We start from the raw sequence: 21405 nt of genomic DNA, 5'->3' as shown, positions 1-21405 counted from the left end.
CTTATTAATTTGTTCTTCTTCCTGATACTGTTTCTCCTTAGGAGCCTCTTCATCCTCTTCACCCTCATGAATCTGTACTGGTTCAGGTACACGTTTAACCTCATTCACTGCTGGATTCATTTCCTCCCTTTTGTTTCTACATGCAGCACGCAATAGTGGGAAGTTATAATCCTTTACTATTGCGTCAATTTTTTCTTGTGTCCATATATCCCCACTCAACGTTAACAAGTTAAAGTGGGCATTAAATATATTACCTACACAATACACACGAAAATTGTAGACAGTTGTCCATGAATGAAGACGTAAGAGATGTGTAAGATCTTCTAAAAAGTAATTATGCACTAGATGTGCTTCCGCTCTTCCACCTTCTTTATATAATTTTATACAGGATTCATCAGTAAACCTGATGTAATAATATTTGGGGAGTGAAGTAGTTTTTTTAGTAGTGATATTGGCGTGAAGTTGTGGTTGCAGAGACTTGTTTTGATCTCCCACCACCTTGTCATCATTGCCATGTTTTACACTCTCCACAGGATGCTGTGAAGTGTTTGGAGAAAAGAAATGAGATAAGAAAGTCTGCAGCAGCAAGAAAAATGAACGACGATTACCAGTACTACTATTACTACAATTACCATTATCATTGTCATTCGTTATTCCTTTCACTGTTTTTGTGTTTCTCTTTTCTTTCTTGGAAATAAATGAGGGGGAAGAATCTTTTCTGAACCAGTGCCAAAGCCTGGATTTCTTTCCCAACTTTTGAGCTCGTTTTTTTTGTTCTTTTTCCAACGCATCTCTGGCAGATGACCACGGCTCCGTCGATTCAGATGGTGTAGACGTTGAATGACTTTGACGGGATGATATACTCATCATACGTGACTGTTTCCCAATATCAACACTAGTATTCGTATTAGTACTAGTTGTTGTTGTTGTTGTTGTATCAGAAGAGGAAGCAGAAGAAGTACCCCGTACTGCATTTTCATTATGTGAAAAAAACGTAACGCTTGCGGTGTACACCCATGACTTTACAGTGGCAGTCACATTGGCACTTCCTTCCAATAACAAGGACCACGCCTTATTAAAGCCCGAAACAAGAAAAGAACAATACTGTATACCTCCTATTGAGAAATGAAATACCCGACTGGCAATACCTCGTCCAAAGGTAAAACACCACTGCAGACCATGTTGAGAATACTGCAGGATGTAAACACGCAGAAACAAATATACACGCCTTACAGATACTGTAGTAAAATACCACAACATACGGAGTACATACTGCATACTTTCTAGTATGAACCCTACCATATGCTTTGTATGTGACCACCATAATGATGGGGAAGGACTACGTATCCATTGACCCATTGTATTCTTCCAAACATTCATTATACCACCCATTGCAGAATAAAGGGATGTACTGAACCATACAAATGGTCGTAGAGGAATACTTGCCGTCTTGGCAACGCCTAATTCGGAAGAAACAGAAACAGGTGATAATGTGGTGTCAGTGTTTTTAAACCACAAACCCATACAGAGAACAAAAATAACGAAAGCAAAAGATAACAACAGCAGAACACGAGAGTTAAGGCGATGTTTGCGGATAGATGGCACCGCCTTGTTGTCCTTTAACTTTTCTTGTTGTTGTTGTGGTGGTGGTTGTGGTTGTTGAGTTTGTTCAGGTTTCTGCAAGTAATGCGAAGGACCAAAGGCAGGCGGACCACGCGGTTCAAGCCGACTGCGGTGTGAACGAGTCGTAGAAGCAGGAGAACCCTGCACGCTCTGCATTTTCTAATCTACACGTTAATTCTTCTTTTCCCTCTACTCCGTTACTCTCTCTCTCTCTCTCTCTCTCTCTCTCTCTGTATACTATATACCGTATACAGTATATATACAACAATACCCCTGTAAATATTTTTCGTTCGTTTTGATATGTACGAACGTTTTTCTCTTTTCTTTCTTTTTTCGATACGCGCGTGTGTGTGTGGGTATTTCTGCGATTTTGTGAAAAAAGAAAAAACAATATAAGAAACAAAGAAGTGTGCGCCGTACGCCTTGCCGTCGCCACCGCCTATTAAGAAAAGGTACAAAATAAGAAAGAAAAGAAAAAAAAGAAAAAAGTACACACATGGAGAGAGATGAACCCCATAGAAATAAAGGAAAAAAAAAATACGTTTTTAAACAAAAAGAAATTCACCCAAGAAGAAACGAAAAAAAAAAAGGAGGTGGGAAACAACAATAGGGGAAACAGGCTCCAGAAATATACGTATAATAAGCATGGAGATCCAGTTTTACACGCTCGTTTTTTTTTATTTGTTTTTTTTTTTTTTTTTTTTGGTTGTTGTTGTTTCCATCGATCATTGAAAAACTATTGATTCATAACATAATGATACATTACACTCAGTATCAAACAACCACGCTACTGCAGATCTAATAAAGGTGGTGTTTGAAATAAATAAATAAAAAATCCAATCAAAAAGATAAAACACAGAGCCCATTACCGTCTTTCTCGCTCTTTTCGTTTTTTTTTTTTTTTCGTTATGGTGCCTTCTTAACCTTTCTTTGCATTTTCGTGGCTACCATACCACTAGCCGGATCCGTGTTCTTCCTGGCACCACTCCGGCTTCTCGCCTCACCGCGATTATTCCTTGTATTGCCAGTACCAGCAGATCCGGCATATGTACGCCCAGTTGGACTTTTTGTTGTGCTCCTGGTGTTGTTGTTGGTGTTGCTACTGATGATCTTTCCACGTTTTTCCCTCGTGATGGGTGCCGTATTCGATGCACCAGGAATCTTTTCCGCAGAAACCCGTGGTTTCTGAACAGGTCTTGAGGGTACAGTGTTGTGCATCTTTTCACTCTCCCATGTGTTTGTAGTTGTGATGGGCGGAAGGTTTCGTCCCGGTACGGCTTCCGGACGCCGTGGAGCCCGTTGTGGTGCGGGAAATGATGAGAGAGAGTTTTGATGATTGCTGTGCTGAGAAGAGGCTACAGATGCTCGTGGTACTGTTGGTGTATGCGAAGGTATCGCACGTGAAAGGGAAGTGAAAGTAGAGAGAGAACTGGTAGTTAGTACAGATGTCGACTCGGCATGATCAGAGAGTCCCTCTTTAAAGAGTAATACTTGTTGTTGTTGCTGTTGTTGTTGTTTTACATCTGTTAGCCCTCCAATACCGTGACTACTGAGGGACAGTCTATTAGGACTCCTTTTGGTGTTGGTGTTATTGTTGTTACTGTTAATATTAATGCTGTTGTTATTCTCATCCTCCTTTGGTAACTGCAGAGTGCTCCCCTGTTCCAAACCTGGTGAGCGAAGTGTAGTTGTAGTTGTAGTTGTAGTTGTTGTAGCAGTTGTTGTTAGTGGTGCTGGTGGTGGTGGTGATGTTTTTGCCAGTAGTGCTCGAATGCCTCTTGCTCCTGCTGTCACGATCACATCATCCTCCGCCGTGCGGAAGGAACTCGCATTCACATCCACTCCACTCTTCTCATCTGTTACCACAACCTTTTCCACACCGTACTCCTCCGCAATGAAGTCATCCATAAAGGCACAGAACTCATTAAAAGAAGACATGGATTGTAATAGACGTCGTGCAGGGTATGATAAAATATCCATCGCCTCCGTTGGACCATAAACCTCAACACTTCCATCATTACCATTTTTGTCATCCTCATCATCATTTTTATTATTATTATTATCAAGTTGATAAGTTTCATTGTGTTGAAGATTCACATCATAGAGAGTTAACACAAACTCCTCTACATTAAAATTTGGTACGCGACGTCTAAGCTGTTGGATAAGGAATGCACTTACACGACGGCTAAACCGTTCATACACCTCAAACGCCTCATGTGAGTACTCACGAATCGCATCATCTGATTTACCATCACCAATACCAGCCTGTAAAAATAACTTATGGTGTTTAAATAAGAAACCTCCCATTTCATCCATTACATGGTGGTTATGCACTATAGCCTCTATACATCGTACACTCGCCATAAAACGATTTAATGACTCTTCAGCAGTAACTGCAAGGACATCCGCATCTGCAGAGATGAGAGCATCAGCATTGTAGTTAGAAATGGTTTCTTCACCAGTTTCCAGTCGTTTATGCAGTGCCGCTCTTGCATTACGTCGAGTACGCTCTGCATTAACGATTTCCATAAGAGAAAGTGGTGTACCATATGGCTGCATGTATTCATCTCTCTGACCTAATGCGAAGGAAGATTCTGGATCTACATACCGCTGTCCAGAGGTCTCTTCCGCCTTCGCCGCAGCAACTTCTAGTGAAGCTAACGTAAACGCCTCTGAAGTGTGATCTGTAGCGATAAAATACTCCGTATCACCCTTCTCTTCCTGAGCATTATATATCTGTAAAAGTGTCTTGTCTTGTAACTCAGCAAAATTTCTTGGGGGACGAACATAACTTTTAATACCTTTTGATTCTTGATCCTGATGTTGTTGTTCTTTTTGTGCATGTGCAGAGAATGAATCCTCCTCGACTTGAGTCGATGTTGGGGCATCCACATTTTCCTTCCGTGCCTCATTCTTTTCTTTTTGAGCGTCTTCTGCAAAAAGTTCAAGCAAACGAGAAAACTCACGCTGTGATATACTGTCGGTGGAGTCAACGGTTCCACGAAGTGCCTCCTGTACAACAAGCGGTGGTGCGGTCTGAGGTGAAGAGTGACTACTATCCGTATTCATACTATCATTAGTCTCATCATCTTTTTTAGATTTGATAGAATTATTTTTAGTATTTTTTGTGATATATTTCAGTTCTTTTTCTTGAGGTTGACTGTTTTCATTCATCTGTGGTTTAACCGCTGCCACCGTAGTTGACGTTGATACACCAGATGTATTTCTTCTTCCCATGACATCACTGCTTTTACTCTCTTCTGATTTTTCATCACTTATATTATTCTTGCCATCACCACTAGTACCACTATTACTGTTTGTGATCACATTTTTCTTTGTGAAAGGACGTTCATTTGGATAAAGAAAACGTCTTGTTCGTTCTCGTGCCGCTCTGTATAACTCTGGGTCACTGTTTGAGGTCGCACTATCATCATCATCTATTGGTCGTGTGTTCGTTAAAAACGCCGGTGGAACATCTTCCTTACCCTTGACTTTTTTAGTATTAACTCCATTATTGTTCATCCCACGACGTCCTCGCCGAGCCGTACTACTTGACTCACTAGAGGTTGTACTAGTACTACTACTACTACTACTTCTACTGCTGTTGATAATGGGTTTTTTACTACTAAGTTTACGAGAAACATTGCGTGTGTTGTCAGTACGTGAAGGTGTAGTAGTTTGATTTAGTTGCGACCACTGACCACGTGCGGCAAGACGGGCTCTGTTAGGATCAATGGGTTTAGCCTTAATTGGCATCTACTCCAGTAAGAGGGAAAAGTCAAGGAAGTGAAATTTGTTTGTTTGTTTGTTTTTTTTTCCTGTTTTTCAGAACAACCACCTATCAACAGTGTAGCTTATATGTAATTGCAGATACTAAAAGAAACAAAAAAAAAAACACCAGCAACACCACTCAGCACACTTTTTCTCTTTTTTTTTTTTTTTGGTAGGTGTGTATAAAAACAGTAGGAAAATAATGAAAGAGTACATGAATGGAGTAGGGAGAAGAAAAAAAGAAAAAGAAAGAAAAACTGCATTTTGAGTTATTTGCAGAAACGGTCATGAATGTATGTAGGAATATAAAGATTTTATACATATGAGTGTTTGACTCTTTCATTTATAACTCGTACACACTTCCCAAAGATTATCCCTAGGAGCGATATGATAGAGCCAAGAAGGAATAAATAAAAAAGGGAAAAAAGAGAAACAAGGAAAAAAAAAAAAACCTCATTCTGACAAATACATACATACATACTGGTAGTTCAAGCAATTTTTGACTTAACGTGTTTAAACTCTATCAGCAAGGATGAATTACGTCAGTTATTGTTTTTTTTTTTTTCTTTTACTTTCTTTTCATCGATCATATTTATTTCCCGTATCCTTTGTATTCTCTCTACGGTTGAGTATGTATATAACTCACATTAACGTTTATATTTCTCTATTTGTACCGATTTCTTCGTGTTTATTCTTTCATTTTCCCATCTTTCTTCTCTTTTTCTCCTTTAAACAAACACATATAATTCAGTACATATCTCAACTTCTGTCATTTATTTTTTTTTTTCCTCTATATACTAGAGATAAGTGAAAAAAAAAGATAAACAATATATATATACAATCATATACATATATAATTGTAAGGCATCATAATTATAAATGTATAGATAGATATAGATATAGATATGTACAAGTACACATACAGTTAGAAACATATAGGTTCCATTATACATATGTTTGGGTTCTTATTACTAGAGCTCATCTCTCTCCTTACCTCTGCCCAGTATGCTTCAGCAATACAAAGCAAATAGCAAAATGTGAAACAAGTCAGTAAATGATAACCCCCCAAAAAAAAAATCAACGAGGTGATTGTATGAAAAAAAAAAAAAAAAAAACTCCTCAATAAAAGAAAATTTCTTTTTTTTTTTTTTTTTTGTTCACTCTCTCATACAGTATGAAATATATATATATATATGTATATATGTATGTATATGCTCCCGAAGACAATATTTACCGCTCAGAGTGTGATATGTTGCCTTTTTAATGATCAGTTGTAAGAACCAGTGGCGGCAACAGCAGGAGAAGTAGTATCTGCTGTATTCCTCTCCGCTGGTCGTCTCACTGCACTCTCTGCATATACACGGGAAGCATCTGCATGCATTTTCTTAAAATCCAAGAAACTTTGCATTTGAGCCGCCCGATCCTGATTGGTAGTGCGCCACAATGCAGCGGAACTCTTGTAGGGTAACGGTTCCTTTGTTGATGCTCCTTTCGTTGTCGAACCATTCTTCCCATTCAAACTCTTGTCCTTCTTAGTGGCTGTCCCATTTAACTGCGCAACATCTCCATTTGCCAATGGTGCTTCCACTCCCCTTTCTCTTCCACTTTCTTCTGCAGCCATTGTTGGTGCCCCTGTCTTGTGTTTGTACTGATTGTATGTACTTCCCGGGTACTGATATTCATTCGCCACCTCTCTCTCCGAGGCGGGGCTGCTGCCGCTGCTGCTGCTACTATCACTCTTAACTTTCTCAGCGGTCGCAGCCTCTTCCAGTGGGAGCCACACCACACCAGAACCGTATGGGTGTGGATTGTATACAAAGCGTCGCGTCGTTGTACCATGAATAGAAGGAAGTTGTGAATCCTTTAACAACATTTGGGGAGGAACCACACAGGGGTGTTTTCCCTGCGCATTTATAGAAAAACAATGGTTGCAGGCATGTGGTTGTTCTGTACAACCCGCAAGCATTTTCTTTGTCTTTTCATCTTGTGTTTCCACAAGACGACGCAGTTCACGAATTTCTCCTGTTGAAAGTGGTCTCTTGGGAGCTCCTGTGGGGTGAGCATCGGTAATTTTCTTAATCGTCTGCAATGCACTCTGGAGATCTTCCTCCGCGGAGCACACGGGTTGAGCCTTTGCTGCCGTTTCTGATGGACTGACACGTTTTTCTGTAAGAGTGTGTAGGAGATCATCCTGTGCGCTGATTGCCTGATCTCGCATTCCGTATTCATCATCATAATCAGTTAAACCAGCTTGTAGGCGGTCGCGTCGTAATTGACGTTCCAACTTTGTACGTTCTTTGTTTTCAAGAATGAGAAGTTCTTGCAGACGATCACGACGACGTACTGGAACCGTCAATGCAGCCCTCGCCATATCACCTCTTGTGCTCTGCAACATTTCATCAGGTTTAAATCGGTGTGCGTTCTTTGAACTGGCCATAAGACTCTTCGCACGCAGGCTTTCGTTCAGGGTTCGCAGGTATAACTCATCTTTACTGCATCCCTCCTTCTTTGGAAGCAAAGATCCAGTTCCAACATTGGCTTGACGCTCTTTGTTATTGGCGCAGTAGGAGCATTGACAGTATGCCTTGCACTGATCACGGATCATCTGTATATTACTCTGCAGTTGATATTGTTGTTTTTTTTTTTTAATATATATATTTCTGTGTATTTCCTTGTTCTTCGATTCCCTGTATGTATGTGTACCTTTGTACTCGTTAGTCACTGTTAATATAAATGGAGTAATCAGTGAATAAATTAATGAAGTGGAAAAAAAAAGAAAGTAAAGTCAATATGATATAGAGAAAAATAATGGTGAATGAAATCTCGTTAAAACAGTATTGGATTACAGAGTTGCACTAAGATAGTATTTATCTCCTTTTCTTTAGTTTTTGTTTTTTTTTTTGCTCTCACCATCAAAGCTGAATACATGTAATAAATAATGCAAAAAAAGGTATATTGTATGCAAGTACAAATGATAAAATACATCTAGGAGGTATCTCCAGTACCAATTTTTCTTCTTTTCTCCTTAAGTAAAAAAAAAAAAAAAAGAAATGCGCAAGGAAGAAAGGTCAATTGCTCTTCTTCCTTTCTTTTCATGTTTTTTCTTTTTATCTTTTTACTTGGTTTCAGGATTGGGTGGGAACCCCTTCTTGATTACATTTAGCTAAGAATGAAAATTAGGTGACATTCTTCATATTTTTTTTTTTCTACACGTACACCTACTGCAACACAAACAAACACAAACACTCATGCATACGCAAAGACTCAAATAGAAAGTTGCAAACACGAAAACAAGGCATGACCAAAAAGAAAAAGAAAAAAAAGAGAGGTTGTCTCTTCTCACTTCTCTTTTTATTCTTCCTCTCTTTTGCTCATTTCAAACTCGTGATTCTTCTCCACATGATCCATAGTAGGATGAAATCAAAAAGAAAAAAAAGAAAAAAAAAAACATATCCAAAGACCCATCATCTGTCTCATCAACGTTTGCGTCTCACTGAGGCTTCCAATATTTACATATTCTCTGCCATCTCTTTTTGTCTGTATGTATGTATTTGTTATATATATATATATATATATATATATATATATATATATATATATGTTTATATATATGTAAAGGGCTCTCCTACAAGAAGTTTTATATACGTGTGTCTTCGGCATCACGAACGGTGGGAATTGGAGTGGGACTCTTCATAGCTCGACCACCCTGATGCTGCTGCTGTAGTGTAAGGGCAGCATAAGCACCTGGTGAAGTCTTCTCAAGATCACTCATACCAGTACGTGCTGCACCTGAACCATTAGCAGCCTTGGAGTCATTCAAAGTATTTTTCTCATCAGTGGCAGTTGCCTGCTTTGAACTTTTTCCCTTCACTAGAGTTGACTTCCACAGGTCACGGTTATCCACATTCCCAATGCCTCCAGTTGCAGTGGCAGCTGCACCCCCCTGAAGGGTGGGATGAATTTTACGCCATACAACCCCTGCACCCTCTGGTCGAGGACCAAAGTAATTAGCCGGTCTCTCTGTTGTAGTTCCCATGGCAGCAGCAGCACCATTCTGCTCATCACTCTTGTCAGATACCGTTGGTGTTACTCCAGAAACACCCTCACGCTGGAGCACATGGCGTAGTTTACCAGTGTTCTTTCGGTTAACAGGATCTCTTGCCACAGCACGTACATCATTAATTGTGTGTTGCAGGCGGTGAGAAACCTCACAGTGGGGCGGTGGAGTAACAGAGCAACGTTGTGCAAGATCATAGGCCTCACGAATAGTACCAGGCTGAACCACAACAGTTCCTTGTACGGGTGTACCATGCATTCCCGCATCACGTGTGGTCATTCCAGTCGATTGAAGCCCACCAACGGTTGCCCCAACACCTTCACCCGTTACATCAAATGGTTGTGGACGTAGTCCTTTACCAGTGGACTGCCGCATCTCAAGATTATGTGCGTCTGCCGCTGCCTTTACACGTGATTTGTGTTCAAGAATGAGAAGACGCTCGAGGCGATCAAGGTCTTCCATTGCGGCCTTTTCACGCTCTTCACGGGTCATCATTCCAACACCAGGGCTGGTGTCTCCTTTTCCACGAACGGTGTGTCCTGCTGAGATGGTGTACTTATCACCAGTGGGGAGTCCTGTGCGGCCCATCCTGGCGTTGAGTTCAGTTTGATTGACGTGATGCTCCGGATGGTCGAGTTCAAAGTTCGGCGCCGTCTTTCCTTTCAGTGATCGTCCTGCCAATACTTCATGGCAGGAGCAGCAACAATTGTTTTGTCGCTGCAACGCCTGGAGATCTGCAACTCGGCTGCTGACGCCAAGCTTCTTTTCATTGACTGTGCGGCGACTGTTGCAGAAATCACATTTGCAGTGATTGTGAGATTGATACTGAACTGACTCCTCAGGAACTTTCACTGACATCTTCTTGAGTACAAATTATATGTTTGATATGTAGTAACGATGTAGAGTTGTCTTCGAAAAAAAAAAAAAAAACCTGTATATCTGCTTTCTAGTTCGCTTCGTTACAGGTCTTAACGCCCAAGACTTATAGCCTTCTAGTTTGTTTGTTCTAGTTTAACCCTTCCTCTTATTGTTTAAAGATTATAAATTATTAAACAGATATATATATATATATATATATATATATATATATAGAGAGAGAGAGAGGGACGAAAACAGAGAAAAAATAAATAACAAAAGTACCAGAAAATACCTTTTTATCAGGATGAACAATTTCTTTTGTTTCTACAAAACATTATTCCCCTCACTTCATGTCTATCTGCACCCAGTAGGGAAAGCAGAGATGTATTACAACGTTTGATTTTCTTGTCATTTTTGCATACATCCCATTACATCGCAGAAAAGTGGGAGCAAAGTAAAAGGAAAATGCAAACAATAGGGGTACAACAAAGGAAAAATAAACGAAATACCAAAATAATAATAATAATAATAATAATAATAATAATAATAAAAGAAAAAAAAAAATTAAAGACGAACGAGAATCCGACTCAGACTTCAGCTCCTATGAAAATGAAAAAGAAATAGATCAGAATACAGTAAAGGTAACAAAAAAAGTCCGATTTTTCTTCTTTTGTCTTGAGCTTCATATTTTCTTTTCACTGTTCCTGGACTACTGTAATAAATGAGAAAATGAAGAGTTGCACGTACGTCTTTCTCCCTTTAACAACTCCAGTTATTTATTTTTTTTTTTTCATCAGATCGCTGGTCATCGGCTCCCAAAAAGAAAAAGAAAAAGAAAAAAAAAACACACACACACTCATTACATATTTTTTTCTTTATTCATCCGTCGTACAAGAGAACTTCCTGGGGTAGAGCTAGGTGAAAGGTCTCCATGGGGCCTTAATATAGATGTTGCTGGTGATTTTGATTGTGGTTCTGAGGAGCGTGCAGTAACATCAATGGATCTTACCGGATCCCTGTGCCGTACTCCACTAATGCTATCAACATTATCACCATTATCAGCAGTAATAACCGCCTCAGCATTACGTTCCATACCAGAAAGTGGAGGTACTACCGATTCATACACAGTTTGTAAATGTCGAAAAAAAGTTTGGACAGCTAACACCAGCCAAGTAGGCGCGGTTTCTTCAAAAGCCTCCCATTGAGAGATAATGAAACCCCGGAAAAATACAACAGTTACAATCACAACAATTAAAAGCAAAATTGGAGAAGACAACACGTACCATAATTCATTCCATCCTAAAAGAAGTAATGCTGGTAAAACCCATGCTGGTAAATTTTGTTTACCACTCTCAATATTGCGAAGTTGTGTTTGCATAGTGAATTCACATTTTTGAGTATAAAGATCAAACACACGTTGAACTGCCTGCTGACTAAGCAAAATACAATCTCCATCAAGGGTATCATCTGATACCACAGCTGATCCAGGTGTCACCATAGGAACATCAGTCGGATAACTCGGAGGTTCTGATATTGTTGTATAATGAAAGAAAAACCTTTTCTCCGCGCTATTGTCGCGGACTCGTAAGCTACGGCGCTCACTTAATAAATGTTTAACAGCTCGGCTACAATTACTACTGATATTGCTGCTACCGATGATATTTTTTTTTCCCCCATGAATATTGTTTTCGTCAGATTCATTTTTAGCCTCATTATGTTCAAGTTTCAGGCGATAATACAGTAAACAGCCGAGTAGGACGAGACCTGATTGACGTGCTTGCGGTTCAGCACTTTGAAGTCCTTTTATAGTATTAAAGAAACGTACCGTACCATCAGGTCTTCGAGTGAGAATACGTTCAAAGGCTTGGTGAATCGTCTCACTTGCATTCTCTGCCATTGAAGAAAAACGATGACACACCTTTTGGTATACTGCATCCATCACCACATGTCCAATACATTCTTGCATCGCTAAATCATGAGCTACAAGGGCAGAAAAACGACCGTAGATAGTTCCCGGACGTTTTGGCTCTTGCCCCTGACGCTGATGACCCTGTTTATTGTAAAGGACATCAAGATCTGCCTGTAAAACACGACAAAGTCTTGACCAAAACTCAAAAACAAGTTTATTACACTTGTTACTATCCATTATAAAAGTATTAATCTTGTGTGATTTGCTTATTCTAGTCCCATTTAATTCCCTCTCTCTATCCTCATCAACTCCTTGATTCCCAGTAATAAAGGGCACCATTTGCGTTTCCTGTAAAAGCCATCGTATTGTCCCATCTACAGAAACACTTATAGTAGTATCCAATGAAGCTAGTACCTCTACCGCTATAGTTTTTGCGTATTGTTGAAGAAGTTTTAACTCTGCAGTAAGAAGATTCTCTTCCAGTTCTGCTAATGTGTCTTTCACAATAGTAGGATTATAAAGTTTTGTCTCTGAACGAAACTGGTAAACTTGTCTCTCTACTTCAGAATCTAACATCTTTGATAGTTGAGGTACAAGCTCCCCGTTTTGTAACCGTTCTGTATAGCCCCGACAACACTCTTCAAATGTAGATGTAATAGTACGCTTTACCTCTGTACAACGATGTCTCGCCAGCATTTCACGTTGTGTAGGAATATCAAGATCCTTACTGTTACTAATTACTTCCCAGCAATTCGACAAGTAAGAAGGAATACCCTCGAGAGGAACACCTCGAAACATCTCACGACGATGAAATAAATAGTGATCAGACGATGGTACAGTGAACCAACGAGAAAAATCTTTGATGGCTTTATCAAATGCAGGACGTTGCAGTTTGTAGTGTGGAAGAATATGAAAACGCAAGTTAAAGAGAGCATCTATACTTGCATCTTGGAAAGCCTCTGGTTTAACGATGTTAGTCCAAATCTTGTCTAGCGACTGACGAACAGTGTTGTAGTAGTGAACTGTGTCATCCTCCGTAAAGTCGCGTAGTACTACCAGAAGTGTTGGTTTTTCTTCTTTTACATAACGATCATGTGCAAAAAGTTGAAGATTCACTTCAAAAATGGTCCGAAGGAGACTCATATTTGCAGCATTGTAGCGACCCACATCAACGGCCCACATATTAATGATAAGTGTATCTGCTACACTAAGAGCAAAAAGAGACAATTTACGTTCAAAACTCTGATCTTCACCACGTTCAATACCATCAGTTCCTTCAAAATCCAATACAAAAAGTGGTGATGAAAGTTCACTTGTCTCTTTGCTTTCTGATGATTCCCTTGTTGCCATTGCTGCTGCTCTTGTTGTGAATTCCTCTTCTGTTTGCTCATCATCTCGTTCAAATTTGGCGCGTGCAAGGAAGGCACCCTTTGTTGTCTGTCCACGCCGACGCGATTCATCCATCGTCTGAAATTGGGTATGAAATAGCCTATTTAACAAGGTAGATTTACCACTACTTTGACCACCAAAGACTCCCACAACGTGATAGTTCACACCTATTTGATGGAGTGTATTTTTACCACCTTTTCCACCTAGTGCAGTAAGAAAAAACTCAGTCATTTCTTTTTCTGAAAGCAGTTGACCATTGTCATCGATGAGGTGAATATCTTTTGCTGCCACACTGTTAACATAGGCAGCCATTCTCTTTGTTGTTGTCGTTGTTCTTGTTCTTGTTGTTGTTACTTTTGCTTCTATTACCGTTTCTTTTTTTTTTTTTTTTCTTACCCTATTTTCTTGCACTATTTTACTAGTATTTCTTTGTTACTCTATGCTCTCTTCTCACTCGCCGTGGTAGAGATTTTCCCCAGTTCCCGTTAAGTGTCTTTTTTTTTGCTTTGCTTTGCTTTGCTTTGCTTTGTTTTGTTTTGTTTTGTTTTTTGTGTTTTTTGAGGGGAAAAGGGAAGAGGGAAGACGGAGGAAGAAGAGGAAAAGACTTTCTTTAACTTACTACGTAAGCGTACGTTTTGTGTGAGTTTGGCCTATTTAGTATTGTTCAGTGTATCACGTTCTTTTCTTATTTTTTTTTTTTTCTTTCTATTTATTCCCTTCGGGTGCTTCTTTATTTCACTCCTGGTATATGGTTTATTCTACCTTGTATGTATGTGAAGCTTAATGAAAACAACAAGATGGAAGAAAAGGAAGATTCATAATGGCAGAAGTCATATCTGTTGTCAGCTTTAACTGTATTCATATAGAGGACATGAAGGTAAAGTAAAGAAACACACATCACCATTCAGCACGACACCTAACAAGCACGCCGGAAAAAAACACGCGCACAAAAAAAAAAAAAAAAACAGCGAAGAAAAGGGTTTTCTTCATTCCTTTTCCACAACGCCAAGTACCAGAGAAAAGGTAAGTGTCATTTATACATGCTTTTTTTTTCCCTTTCGTTGTTTGCATAACATACTACTACGGATCTGCATCGCCGCAACTATTACTACTGCTGCTGAGCTACTCTTCATGCTGCTTATACAGGAGACGATTCTGTAACGGTCTCACTACTAAACTTCTCTCTTCGAATTGAGACCAAAAATATCAAGAAAAGCAACTCCTGCAGTAATGGTCGTCATAAAATGAGAGATACCAGTTGTGCTGATTTCTAAATACAGGCAAGGGCTTTAGGATGATTCACTGGTCAAAAACAATGAAATCAGAAGAAAAAAAACAAAATATTCAATAAATAAATAAAAAGATAGAGCAGTTTTTTTCAGTACAAAAATTAAGAATAAGGGGGAAAAAAACGTGTTTTTCCTCTCTAATTCTTGTTCTTGGTCTATTACTATACACACACGCGGTGGGCGCTTGTGCTGCGCGTTGTTGTCCACTTACGTGTTTTCTCCGGAAGTGGAGCACTCGGACTGCGGTTAGTGGGATTCAGGCGTCGTACAAACCCATCCTGCTCCAATCGTTCAATAACTTGTGAGCGACGATACAAGTACACATCATCAGTTATGTAAACCTTTCGACCGTGTTCCACCACAGTAAGTTGAGACTGGGAAACTGGTGAAGCAGAACTTCGTTCCATTGAAACAGTCCGTGTAGGTGCCGTTGTTTCCTCTTTCTTCTTTGATATTATAGGTTTGGGTGACTGTGGCTTTGGTTGTGGTTGTGGCTTTGGCTGCAGTTGTGGTTGTGGTGCAACCGTCGCCTGTTTAGCAGCAGGCACCACACCTGCAGAATGTGCCGCGTTGGATCTCATCCAAGGTGCACATGGCTGACAAACGTGGCAGCAACAGCAACAGCAACAATGGCCTTTATTACGAGCGTCACCTCGTGGTGATGGCGGTGAAGATCGCCACTTTTTTTTACCTTCGCAGTTCTGAACTGCGGTATGTCGCATCCCTGCATCAGTCTCGGTGCCACTTCGTTCAGGCTCTGGGGCTTCTACGCCTGCTGCCGCTGTTTGTTCTCCGGTGGGATTATTGCCTTTGTTAACTGTCTGCACAGAGCTCCTCTGTTGCCTCCGCACATGAGCATGTGGAGTACTGCAACCCGTATTAGTCCCCGTTGTTAGTACTCTTGCTGAGATTCCACCGACATTCTGTTGGTTACGGTGAGAATAAGTATTATGCCTTTTCAAATTTTCAGTGGTACAGACAACCACAGGATTACGTGTAGATGTAAGAGGACGTACATTTTGCCGAGACATCATCATACGTGGCGCTGATGAAATTGGTGTGGAGGTAAAAGTCGGGTAACTCATGCGTGTACGCACATTAAGTTCCCGTCGCCTCTCCTCAATTTCCCTTCGTAACTGCTGCCGCCGACGATCTTGCTCCATCGCCACAGCTTGCTGGTAGAATGTCCCTTGTGAGTAACGAAGAAGATCAGCTGTGTTAGACCGATATCGATAACTTGGTCCGCGAGAACGACGCTGCGCCTCACCTTTCCATAAGTCATCATACAAAGCAGTCTTTAGTTGCTCCCGCTCTGCACGCAGCGACTGGTACCGCTTTTCCTTTGCCAAACGTTCACACTCTTGTAATTCTTCCTGCTCTGGTACACAACAATAGCAGCGGCGAGACGAAGAACGGTATTGCGGTGGCAATTGTCCTTCAGTCCCTTCCCCATACTGCCCGTAGTACTCTGGGTAATGTTTCTGATCATGATGATGATGGTGAGGATGATGATGATGAGGATGATGATAATTGTGGTAATGGTGGTGGTGGTGGTGGTGGTGGTGGTGATGGTCATCGCCATGGGATACTGAACCAGTCGCCTGGCGGAAGACTTCGCAGCAACACGGAATTCGTTTCGATGGATTATCGTGATGTGCTGACTCCGCACCTCTGGCTACTGGAGCAGCATATGTTCCAGATGCAGAACTGTAAACGATAGGAGTGACATCTCCACCAGGTATCTGTTGACCGCCATATGAATATGGACTGTAGTGGTGAATTTCAGCACTCATACCTTGAGTTACTCTTCACTCTTCGCTCTCCTTGCACTGGTTTCCAGTAGTCAAATACCAACTCACTATCAACCTGCGTTTTTTTTTTTTCTCTAATGGACAATACTTCTAGCTTTGCTTTGTTTCGTTGCTCTATTAATTTTTTCTAGTGTACTTTTTTTTTTTTCTTTATTATTCTCTTTTTTCGTTCTCGCCCACGATATCTGGTAAACCGCGTAAAAAGGTGTTGTTCTAGTTCTACCACTTTTCCCTTCGTTAACGTACTGCCACTCTTGCTACTTGGCAGACCTGTCAAGCCCTTACGTTATCACAAAAAAGGAGCACGTAGACACACACACACGCGTTATCAGAACTCACTTACAGAAAAAAAACTGAGACTCGAAGCAGTGGTATTAAATTAGAAAAAAAAAAAACAGTATAATTTGAACAATCAAGTAACAATCCGAAAACCTTCTTTTTACACACGCTCCTGTTATCGAGTCTTCCCCCTCATACACAAATATATCCCTTCATCTCCCCCTCTTCCATTTTCATCATTTCTTACTTATCCTCTCTGAGTCAATTCTATATCAGGAAGGAACAAAGGAAGAGAGGCAAACAAATATTTATCAAACGTAGAACAAAAAGGTGAAAAAAGAAAAAAAAAGTACTAAACATACTATCGCAACATATACTCGCCTCATGTGCAAAAACTACTCATTAATAAAACAAACCATCTCTACACTAAATTCGATGATATGTTACCGATGATGAATCTCTCACTAAAGGTTCCGTTATCACAGTCTCTTGCACATGGTCACCAGATAAAATAGCTGCAGAAAGTAACACATCATCCACACCCATAACCATTGCTACTACGAGAAGTACTGAAAACAACGTTATGCTTACAATAATACAAGATACAATCTTCACAAAGGTAACCCATCCATCAACGCACATCGTCGATGCAAAAGTTCCGTAAAACGAAAGACAATCTTCTCGATTCGTAGCTTTCATGATACCTGGACCCCATGCAGTTGGAAAGCCAAGAAGAAAAAGAAACCACGCCAGATATACTGCAAGTAGCCACCTTGAGTGCAGTTCACGGGGGCCATTTACCTTCAAAAATGCCATGCTATACGCCAAAACCGTAGTGACAAGGCCATAGTTATATGCGGTGCTGAAGTAGAGAAAAACAGAGAGCGCCATATTTGCAAGAGCAGCAGAAAAGCACATGAAGGTAGCCGTATCACCCCTTGAGGCGTAAAACGCATCAATCAATCGATTTCGCGTAACCAACGCAATGCAAAGAAGAAATGCCAAGTAGAGGATCGGCATTCCGATACCATTCATCTGATCTGCAGCATCTGCAGCCAGCACCGGCGTGGTGGCAGAAACAGCAAGAGTGACAAACACCGCCGCGGCAGATGACCCGAGACGGGGAGGTACAAGTCTCCAGAGTGGCGGATATGTGCCGCGTCCCATTATATGAAGAACACAGTCAAGTGGCTACCAATAAAATATACATACAAAGAGAGAGAGAGAGAGAGAGAGAGAAAAGAGAAACGTACACAGAAATATATATATATATATATATATATATACATATAAAACCAAAGCAACAAATAAAAAAAAAAAGAAGAGACGTGCGAAAGCACGGAAGGATTCAGAACACTCCGCAATACATGCACTTTTTTCTGTTCCCTCGCTCGTGTGCGGCTTGCGCACCCCATCCATCACACATCGTTCAATCACTCACTTCTTCGCCATATTTCCTTTGTCGTCTCCCGCTCCCTTCGACTTTTGTCCGCCGTCCTCTGCCGCAGCCTCTTTTGCCTTGTGCTGCTCGTTCTCAAGCTTCTCCCTAAGCGCCTGTTCGCGTTGACTCTTCGCCTCCCGCATTTCACGGGTTAGGCGACGACGCTTGGCAATAATATCGTAGAGGGTGCCAACACAACGGCCGATTGCGGCAATAAACATTGCAATTGCCTGATCATTCGTATGGCGAATCATCTCTGTGGACGTCTTGAGGTGGTAAATATGTGGCTGCAAGCTTATGACCTCCTGTAGCACGCTCAGCACATCCTCTGAGATGGGCATAAGGCCCTCTGACACATCGTGCAGGTACTCTTCAATGGACTGCAGGACACGACCGAGGTGGGCCAGCGACAACTCACGCTCCTGTATCTGCGTGGAGAGCGTTGTGATGGTGGAGTCCGTCAGGTCGCGCAGCAGATGTTCGATGCCGATCTCCTCCGCCTCTTCCGCGCCAAGGTGCGTCGGGATGTTGCGGAACTCCAGCGAGCGTGCCCCCTCGCGCCCCTGCACAGTGGTGTACGCCAGCACCGGCACACCCTTGTTGTTGGGGTCCGTGTTCACAATGCAGTACACTGGGTTGGCGACGAAGCGGTCAGCCACGAGTAGATGCAGCAGCATGTCATTCGGTTGCACACTGAACGACGGGCCGGCGGAGTACCATCCGACAACCTGCACTTTGGGCAGCACGCGACGAAACATATAGAACATCTCCTCCGCATAGTTCGTATCAATAAACCACACGTCCGGGTCACGTTGGTCCTCGTCAAAAGGCACGGCAAAACTGTTGTTGATGTCCAATACCTGTGTCCCATCCGCGAAGCGCTTTTGACGGCCAAGCAGCAAACCAGCAACACGACGTTTCTGTGTTTTCTTGGCATTTATGCGGGCGTAGTGATCGACGAGGGAAAGCAATACGAGGGGGTGCACATCAACACGCGCCGCTGTCGGTGTAAACACCGCCGCTCCTTCAGGGCCATCGCCGGAGTCCCGCGCGTTGTCGTCACCCTCCCCAGCGGCCGAAGCGTCCACACGGTTGTCATCAGCAGAACCTGATTGCTGTTGCTGCTGTTGCTGCCGCTGACGCTGGGGATCGTCCTCAGACATATCGTCACTTTTTCCTATTTCTTTGAGGTTCTACTGTCCTCACTTTTTCTCACTGGTTTTTCTTTTTGATTTCTCACGTGATGTATCTCTAAAGCCTCTCCGGCTGCTAATAAACCTCAAGAAGGAAGATGGAAAGGTGGAAAAGAAAAAAGAGAATAGTAGTGTGCATCCTTTGTTTGTGCTAATGTATGAGTGTGAGTGTGAGTGTATCACCTTGTGACTGTTCTACAATCACACGTAACGTCCAGTAAGGAATCAATACAATTTCATCGACCCCCTCTCTCATCCCTCTTTCCTTCCATCCTGCATTTTTACAAATATCCCTTTCAGGGCAAGTAAGTTCCCCCTCCCCCTTCTGTTACCCTCCTTTCTTAACCCTCGTTTCCCAACTTCCCATTCAGTAACAAGAGCAGATTTGTTACCAATGTCTTTTTTTTTTGTTCGTAATACATCACATTTCGGTGGCAAGACCACAGTTGATTCATAAATAAATATTTTACACAAGTAAGATTTACGAGAAAAAAAAAATGAAGACATCGTTTAAACAATAGTTTTTATTTTTAGATATTGCAAATTTTAAAAATAGAAACAAATAAAATAAAAAAATATGTGCAGTACGAAAAACCTTATACTACAAAAAATGCAAAAACAGAAAGTATAGCCAACTTCTGTTAATCATTCTTTAGTAATGGCTAAGCAAACACCTCTCTGTTCAAAGGTCGGATCATAGCACTATAATTTGTGATTTCAGTTCTTGATCATTTGGAGAGGGGACCGAAAAAAAAAAAAAAAGTGTTCTCTGCAAGCTCCAAAGACAAAAGTCTCTAACTTGCACGCCCCCATTATAATGTCGAAAGACACCAGAGAGCACCTCTACAACTGGAGAGGTCAGTCAAAAAAAAAAAAAAAAAAAAAAAAAAGCTGCAAAACGGTACAAATACCATTAGTGAGAATCACCTTCTGGTATCAGAAAACCCATGTAACGAAGAAGATCAACATCAGATTCCACGAAATACTAAGAGATTCCTTATACAAACGAAAGCATAAAAAACAAGTAAAATACAACTATCCCATTCACTTAACACTCTATTATATATTACACAATAAAGAGACGTTAAAAAACCATCTTGAAATGTAGACAACAAGGTATTTTTTTTTAAGGGGGAGAGATAGCCGAGAAAGATCAGACAAAACAAACAACTTCTTCACGCCAACTCGTCAACCAAAAGTACAATTAAAATTAACATTACAAGTAAAAATCACCTCATTGAAAAGAGAATAAGAATTCCGCAATAATCGGCCAAAAGAACAAAAAAGGAAAACTTCAATCTCCAATTACCGACCACCGGCCTTCCAAGAGGAAATACGACACCATTAACGATTTAAAAAAATACATTTTTTTTTTTCGTTCGTAGCTTTCATGATACCCGGACCCCATGCAGTTGGAAAGCCAAGAAGAAAAAGAAACCACGCCAGATATACTGCAAGTAGCCACCTTGAGTGCAGTTCACGGGGGCCATTTACCTTCAAAAATGCCATGCTATACGCCAAAACCGTAGTGACAAGGCCATAGTTATATGCGGTGCTGAAGTAGAGAAAAACAGAGAGCGCCATATTTGCAAGAGCAGCAGAAAAGCACATGAAGGTAGCCGTATCACCCCTTGAGGCGTAAAACGCATCAATCAATCGATTTCGCGTAACCAACGCAATGCAAAGAAGAAATGCCAAGTAGAGGATCGGCATTCCGATACCATTCATCTGATCTGCAGCATCTGCAGCCAGCACCGGCGTGGTGGCAGAAACAGCAAGAGTGAC

The 21405-nt window shown here is 41.1% G+C and overlaps 9 protein-coding genes across 9 annotated transcripts; all 9 read right to left on the bottom strand.

The window, feature by feature from the left end:
- Positions 1-1779, bottom strand: TM35_000033040 (uncharacterized protein; the record flags this gene model as incomplete). The annotated part of the gene is made up of 1 exon (XM_029022071.1): positions 1-1779. A coding segment is annotated over one exon (1779 nt), but the record flags the coding sequence as incomplete, so codon positions are not given.
- A 750-nt stretch (positions 1780-2529) lies between these two features.
- Positions 2530-5379, bottom strand: TM35_000033030 (uncharacterized protein; the record flags this gene model as incomplete). Its single annotated transcript, XM_029022070.1, has 1 exon — positions 2530-5379. The coding sequence occupies one exon, from the start codon at positions 5377-5379 to the stop codon at positions 2530-2532; it is 2850 nt and encodes a 949-aa protein (XP_028886616.1).
- Positions 5380-6661: 1282 nt separating this feature from the next.
- On the bottom strand, positions 6662-7999 carry TM35_000033020 (uncharacterized protein; the record flags this gene model as incomplete). The annotated part of the gene is made up of 1 exon (XM_029022069.1): positions 6662-7999. One exon carries the CDS (start codon positions 7997-7999, stop codon positions 6662-6664), a length of 1338 nt encoding a protein of 445 aa, XP_028886615.1.
- Positions 8000-9031: 1032 nt separating this feature from the next.
- On the bottom strand, positions 9032-10309 carry TM35_000033010 (uncharacterized protein; the record flags this gene model as incomplete). Its single annotated transcript, XM_029022068.1, has 1 exon — positions 9032-10309. The coding sequence occupies one exon, from the start codon at positions 10307-10309 to the stop codon at positions 9032-9034; it is 1278 nt and encodes a 425-aa protein (XP_028886614.1).
- An 859-nt stretch (positions 10310-11168) lies between these two features.
- On the bottom strand, positions 11169-13919 carry TM35_000033000 (Protein SEY1; the record flags this gene model as incomplete). Its single annotated transcript, XM_029022067.1, has 1 exon — positions 11169-13919. The coding sequence occupies one exon, from the start codon at positions 13917-13919 to the stop codon at positions 11169-11171; it is 2751 nt and encodes a 916-aa protein (XP_028886613.1).
- A 1138-nt stretch (positions 13920-15057) lies between these two features.
- TM35_000032990 (uncharacterized protein) lies at positions 15058-16689 on the bottom strand (the record flags this gene model as incomplete). Its single annotated transcript, XM_029022066.1, has 1 exon — positions 15058-16689. The coding sequence occupies one exon, from the start codon at positions 16687-16689 to the stop codon at positions 15058-15060; it is 1632 nt and encodes a 543-aa protein (XP_028886612.1).
- A 723-nt stretch (positions 16690-17412) lies between these two features.
- TM35_000032980 (uncharacterized protein) lies at positions 17413-18153 on the bottom strand (the record flags this gene model as incomplete). Its single annotated transcript, XM_029022065.1, has 1 exon — positions 17413-18153. One exon carries the CDS (start codon positions 18151-18153, stop codon positions 17413-17415), a length of 741 nt encoding a protein of 246 aa, XP_028886611.1.
- A 270-nt stretch (positions 18154-18423) lies between these two features.
- TM35_000032970 (putative proteasome regulatory non-ATPase subunit 8, putative,26S proteasome regulatory subunit) lies at positions 18424-19590 on the bottom strand (the record flags this gene model as incomplete). Its single annotated transcript, XM_029022064.1, has 1 exon — positions 18424-19590. The coding sequence occupies one exon, from the start codon at positions 19588-19590 to the stop codon at positions 18424-18426; it is 1167 nt and encodes a 388-aa protein (XP_028886610.1).
- Positions 19591-20964: 1374 nt separating this feature from the next.
- Positions 20965-21405, bottom strand: TM35_000032960 (uncharacterized protein; the record flags this gene model as incomplete). The annotated part of the gene is made up of 1 exon (XM_029022063.1): positions 20965-21405. A coding segment is annotated over one exon (441 nt), but the record flags the coding sequence as incomplete, so codon positions are not given.

Source organism: Trypanosoma theileri (genome assembly GCF_002087225.1).
Source record: "Trypanosoma theileri isolate Edinburgh chromosome Unknown TM35_Tth_3_V1, whole genome shotgun sequence".
Lineage (NCBI taxonomy): Eukaryota > Euglenozoa > Kinetoplastea > Trypanosomatida > Trypanosomatidae > Trypanosoma > Trypanosoma theileri.
Note: the sequence above shows the minus strand (reverse complement) of the source record. Positions and strands in the feature narration are given on the sequence as shown.